Source organism: Anneissia japonica, unplaced genomic scaffold (genome assembly GCF_011630105.1).
Source record: "Anneissia japonica isolate Jap-2015-1 unplaced genomic scaffold, ASM1163010v1 scaffold288284_len1145801_cov181, whole genome shotgun sequence".
In the NCBI taxonomy this organism is placed as follows: Eukaryota; Metazoa; Echinodermata; class Crinoidea; order Comatulida; family Comatulidae; genus Anneissia; species Anneissia japonica.
In genome coordinates, this window is record NW_022712730.1 from 754,176 (window position 1) to 760,504 (window position 6,329).

Sequence of the window (6,329 nt, forward strand, 5' to 3'; positions counted from 1 at the left end):
TAGCGGTGCCCATCAAAGGATTAATGTATAAAATATAACAACACCTGCAGTAGCGGTGCCCATCTAAGGATTTAATATATAAAACATAACACCGCACAGTTGGTGCCCGTAATGCAGTAGCGGTGCCCATCTTAGGATTAATGTATACAATATAAGAACACCTGTAGTAGTAATGCCCGTATCCCCGTAATGCAGTAGCGGTGTCCATCTAAGGACCAGTATATGAAATATAACAACACCTGAACCCCAACCCCTCACCTCTCTCTTTCTTACCGGGCTGGATCCGCCCAGGGCTGTCTGTGCCATCTCAATCGCTTGTCCGGCGTGTTTGTTTATCCATGTGATAAAGAATCAAATTGTTGGATTGGCTGGATAATGCCACGTGCCAGATCGGGTATTTCCCTGATCGTCATCACAGCGCAAACCAAACCAGGAGGAAGGAGACACTGCTCATCCACGATAGGTAATGTATTTCTCTTTCACATTTATTGTTATCATGTTGAGTATTATGCTGCATAAATATAGCACTGCTGCTATGAATATCTTGGTTTAGTGGCAGGCCCCGGCCCGTCAGTGACCATGACCTAGGCTAGGCATACAACCAGGGCACTACTCTGCAGACACTGGACCTAGCTAGGCTAGGCTAGGTGAGAACGGCCGTCTAGCCCAGGCATAGCCTCAGCTCAGCCGGGCCTAGAGGAGACCTGACTCACTGACTGATCATCGGTGAACAGATGAGAAAGCATGCTAGATAGCATCGTCATGCACCATCATGATGGTACATACCCACTTAATAGTGTACCACCTGCATGATATAAATAACGCCGTGCTTCCGATTGCTAAAGGTACGTTTTCGTCATATTTCGTCATGATTAGCCAATAGAAATGACCGACATCTTGGAATACTATTTAGGGCCTACAGCTTATTTGTATGTATTATTTGGTGCAACTGGTATTTCTGGCTGTCTCTTTTTATATTTTTTAACCTGCATGGTGCCACGTCCTGGCTCATGTCATGGTTCTTTATTGTGTCCTTCATTGCCTATTCATTTTCTGCTTTCTGATTTTATATATATATATGTTATTACAGCAGTGATGAAAGAGATGTCAAAGTTTCAATTACCAAAACATTATTTTATTGTGAAAGCCACACCCCTTTTTATATCTGTTAATACTGTATATAATTAATGTTTTGATATAAATTGTACATTATATAATCTAATGCTCTTTATAATGCAGGAATATTCTCGAAAAGAACATGAAAAAAGTGTTAATAACTGGAGCTTCAGGCCTTCTAGGACGAGCCATTCTGAAGGAGTTTAGCAACAGTGCATCATGGGAAGTACTAGGCTTAGCTTTCTCAAGGTCAGGTGATAACTTGAAGAAAGTTGACCTTACAGATAATGCTGCAGTGAGAGATACGCTGAAAGAATTTAAGGTATGGCATTTGTTAGACATTTATAATTAAAATAATTAATGTTCCATAATGAATCTAAAGGCATTGCTCAATGTAACAGAGAGAAAAGTAAACAATTTAATGAATATATATATATGTATATGTGGCAAAAGACAAGCCATACCAGTCACTCGTCGCAAAAATCGATGGATTTTTAGTTATTAATACTTAATTCCTGTGCGGTATAATAATATTTTATTTTGATTCTATTGTTAAGCCACTTTCTGTATGAGTCACCCCCCTCACTAAATGTTCTGCAACTTTTCTCTCCCCAGCCAGACGTTGTTGTTCATTCCGCTGCTGAAAGACGCCCGGATGTCGTACAAAATAAGCCTGGCGACACTAAACAACTTAATGTTGGTGCAACTGAGAACATTGCAAAGATTTGTGGTAAGAGAGCAAGTAACAGATTTGAAAGTTTGAAAGTAACAAATATAATGGAGAAAAAAAGAAATTTATAATAAAATTTAAGTCTGAGAGTGCTATTTCTGGCCATTTAGAGGTGCCATAATCCTAAAATTTCTCACCTCAGCCCCAAACATGGTGTGGGTAAATCCGCTATCTTTGAAAATCCCTCCTTGGGCCCCTCTATTACGAAGTCCTGTACCCACCACAGGAGAGGCTCAGCATAGCTCAATTGGCTAAACTGGTGGTAGCCACTGTGTGCACACTGAACCATGGAGATCCTTTGGTCTTTGGTTCTATTCCATCTGCCGCTCTTCTTGTGTCTCAGCTAGAGGGGCTGAAATAAAAGTATCAAAATAGTGCATCGTCTTTCGAAAAAGACATTAAAAGCTGGTGATCATGTGTGCAATATCGTCTATGTGCACATTGAAGAACTCAGAAATAGTAGAGGATTCAAACCAAATAAACCTAACCCAAGGATTTTTCTCAGCTGAAAAATGACCCTTATATAAGTATTAATAATAAATAATATTAATATAATAATAATAATAATACTAATAATAATGTAATTACTAAAGCCCTGTCCAGACTATCATATTTTATTTGACTAAAACATGTGACATACCCAAATATGGTCATGATGTTATCACATCACATAATTATATAGGCACACCATGACTATATATGGGCATATAGCAATTTTTTGGTCTTTGGTCATCCATAAAATGTTTTTCCAGGGAACAGTGAATCACTATTCCCTGGTTTTTCTTCATACTGCTTGCAATACAAAATTTGTAAAAATGTTTAATTTTACACTTGTTGCAGGGGAGCTTAATGCTTTTTTGGTGTACATCAGTACAGATTATGTGTTTGATGGAACAAAACCACCCTACAAACCAAACGATCAGCCCAATCCTCTCAATGCCTATGGACAAAGCAAACTCGATGGTGAGATAGTGACGTTACAGTGCAATCCAAGTAAGTTTAAATACTATGCAGATGGTCATAGTGATAAGATACAGTTAATGGTAGTACATTTGGATATGATAAGGATAAAGTTTAATAGTTGTGATGTATTGTCTAGATTGTCAGCACCACCATGGTTTGTTCTGAGGTGCAAACATTTTGAGAAATGGACCTTTAGATGCCCGGAAATTGCACTCACATACCTTAAAAATTTTACAATATGATATGACAATTATTTTTCTTAATACAATTTGGAAGGTGGGGGGGGGGGGTTGTGCAATCACATCATCTGCACCCCATGCATCTGCCCCAGTAAATACATTATATCTATGAAAATTGTGCTTTGACAAAGAAATGTACCATAAAAAATGGAGATTTTCCAAAAAATTCAGAAAGACAAAATAAACTCAACTATATTCAAGTAATTAAGAATATCAACAAAATAGAAATATACAAAGGAAAATTTAATGCGATTTAATGTTATTTTTGAACCCACAAAATTGCATTTTTTCATTATATCTACTGTAAAATTTAATACATTCAAGTTGAACTTTACAGGTGCTGTTGTGTTGCGGGTACCTATCCTGTATGGACAAGTAGAATTTCTCTCCGAGAGTGCTGTAACGATCCTATTTAACTCAGTAAAGGACACTTCAAAACCTGCAAACATGTGTAACTACCAGCAACGATTCCCCACACACACCAGAGATGTTGCGGTTGTTATTCGACAAATAGCTGAGAAGCAGTCAGAGGTAAATCATCCTGTGATGTTTACGTAGGTGCATCCTGCGAAGGAAAGATCCTAATGGTCCATAACCTCATGGTAGCAGGTGCTGTATGGACCAGTACATTTGGGTAACCCCTCTACTCATCTCGAAGGAACCACCATTTTTTCCACATTTTTCCCCCAGTTTTTAAATCTGTATCTCATTTTAAACCATTTCCATGATTTTCCGTCAAATATGCTTCTTGTGTCTTAGCAAATCACTTGTAAAACATATCAAAAAAACTTTTCCTCCGGAGCCTGACTTTAGTGAGCACATGCAGTTGTATGTGTGTGTGTGGGTGTGAGTGGACGTTCGTATGTGTGTTAGTATGTAGTCATGCCAAGTGATTGTGTTACAAGTAAAGTAAAGTGAGAAGCTCATGTTGTATACCAATAGAATTGCTAAACAACAACAGCAAATTTCTCAGTCATTTAAGACCGTACTATGAAATGTGACACCAAAGGGGTATTCTATACCTCCTTGGTGACCCAGATGACCTAGTTTGTACCTTTCATTATGAATCATAATAATATGATTGTCCAATCAATTTAGACCTCCAAAGAGATCTTCCTCTCCTATTATAGTGCTACTTCTGGAGTCCATAGGATGTGGGCTTTTCCTACAAAAAAAAACAAACAAACAAACAAACAAACAAACAAAACAAAACAAAAACAGGAAATGAAAAATTTGCTTTTAAATATTATATTGGTATCTTATTGGATAAAAAACATTAAATGAAATTACTGATAGTTAATTTTTTTCTCTGACATATTTTCATTTCTTTTGTCTCTAGAATCCTTCAATCAAAGGTATTTACCATTGGAGTAACAACGAACAAGTAACTAAATTTGCTATGGCAACCAAGATGGCTGAAATATTCAATTTACCACGTGATCACTTAAAGGCCAATGAGAAGGCTCCTCCTGGAGCTCCAAGACCCAAAAATGCTCAGCTTGATACATCAGATTTAGATGGTTTAGGCATCGGACAAAGAACACCTTTTCAGGAAGGGATTAAAGAGGCTTTAGAACCATATTTGTGAGCAAAAGAGAATAATTATGATAAAGAATAATATAATAATTATTGAAAAACAGTTGAATTAGACATTATGTTTGATTTGCATTCACCTTTAATTATGCTTCTACACATCATTAAACTTGAGTCTAATCCCTTTTCCCTTTAGGGCTAGGAGGCTGTTTATTTGATCCCTCTTATAGGTCTGCCCCCATTAAGACGCTGGTGGGAGATATGCTATGTCCAGTTCACCTCTTCAAATCACATCCATGGTGGGGTACTGCTGATCTATCACAACAGCAACTGAGCAGTGCAATTGATGTACCAAATACAATCGTTTTAAAATTAATATACACAGATACAGATTACTCTATTAATTTACAACAGTAATTCATTTCCTTGTAAAAAGTATTCTAATTATTTCCATAACGTCAGTATTTGAATGATTGACATTTTGAATGATAGTTGATCACATTAAAGTTTTTTTTCAAATTAATTAATTGCAGTGTTTTATTTTTAGTTTATGTAAAATATATTTGATAATACTGTAATTATAAAGAGTGCATAAATGCGTCAATAAAAAGTGTGATAGCGCCCTCTAACCGAACAAACTTTATTTTTAATTCTAATCGTGTGGTTTTTATCGTTTAATAATAATAATAATAATAATAATAATAATAATAATAATAATAATAATAATAATAATAATAATAATAATCAAAAACGATGTGCAGTTTCGTTACACAGTAGCATTCTGTCCAACCGTTTTAAGCCAGTGGAACCAGATATGTTTTTGCAGCATGGTACAATTTTTAAAATCATCAAAAATGAATTTAATAATATAATATAGAACTGCAATTTTTATCACAAACTGTAGGCTAACAATACAGTCAAAAACAGTAAATTGTTTGATGCTAACCGTGTCCCTACTTTATTGGTTTCAACAATTACACGTTCTTATCCTTGTAATCTTTTACCTATATGAAATTTCAATTTAATGTGAAGTTAGTGAACTTATAACATCGGACTTTATTCGGGCCTCTACCACCAACAACCGACGCTCGATAAGAAACCGCGAATTAAGACTACGATTATGATACTTTGTGATATGGATAATTATCTATAATATGTCTTCCTTTTAACAACTTAGTTCATGATCGTCAATGCTATCGTAATCACTTTCACATGGTTCGATACCACAATAGATCAAGAGGTCAAATAAGCATAAACTCTTCATGTGAACTCGATTTCTTTAAGACACAAATGATATAATATAATAGGCCTATATAGGGTTCGTCCTTGGTTACTGTATCACCCAAACCTAAGCTCATAAGGAAAGGTGGTGCCTTTGTTTGGTCCTAAAAGTCAAAAGGTCGCGGTATCCGCTCTCATTGGTATATAGTGGTGCGGATGTTCTCCGTGTATTGTTGGAAACTGCTTATTTTTAGTCCATTCGATACCGCATGATAATAATGGATATAACATAGGGTACGATAGGAACTACGCCCGGCAACACCAGTGATCCAGCAAAGGTTCAAGAGCGGTAACTGTCATTTTTTTCAAATTAACTATCCACAATATTTGTACAGGCAACTGATTTATAATAACAAAGTCGTCAGCAAAGAATCACGTGGACAATACTTGTGATACGGTAACTCACGAAAACTCTTTCGACATTTTATTTGCTTATGAATCAATTTAATTGTTAACCCTTGACTCAG

General features: G+C 36.2%; 1 protein-coding gene across 1 annotated transcript; it reads left to right on the forward strand.

Moving 5' to 3' along the window:
- Nucleotides 1–327: 327 nt before the first annotated feature.
- Nucleotides 328–5,210, forward strand: LOC117108171 (methionine adenosyltransferase 2 subunit beta-like). The gene is made up of 6 exons (XM_033250129.1): nucleotides 328–463; nucleotides 1,240–1,438; nucleotides 1,732–1,846; nucleotides 2,687–2,839; nucleotides 3,386–3,579; nucleotides 4,388–5,210. Exons 2-6 carry the CDS (start codon nucleotides 1,259–1,261, stop codon nucleotides 4,634–4,636), a joined length of 891 nt encoding a protein of 296 aa, XP_033106020.1. The 5' UTR covers nucleotides 328–463; nucleotides 1,240–1,258; the 3' UTR covers nucleotides 4,637–5,210.
- The last annotated feature ends 1,119 nt before the right edge of the window (nucleotides 5,211–6,329 follow it).

Bases quoted from the DNA above. Each gene is read 5' to 3' on its own strand.
- LOC117108171 (XM_033250129.1), top strand. From the start codon at position 1,259: ATGAAAAAAGTGTTAATAACTGGAGCTTCAGGCCTTCTAGGACGAGCC. The intron at 1,439-1,731 runs GTATGGCATTTG...TTCTCTCCCCAG, and splicing joins ATACGCTGAAAGAATTTAAG to CCAGACGTTGTTGTTCATTC. The intron at 3,580-4,387 runs GTAAATCATCCT...TTTTGTCTCTAG, and splicing joins TAGCTGAGAAGCAGTCAGAG to AATCCTTCAATCAAAGGTAT.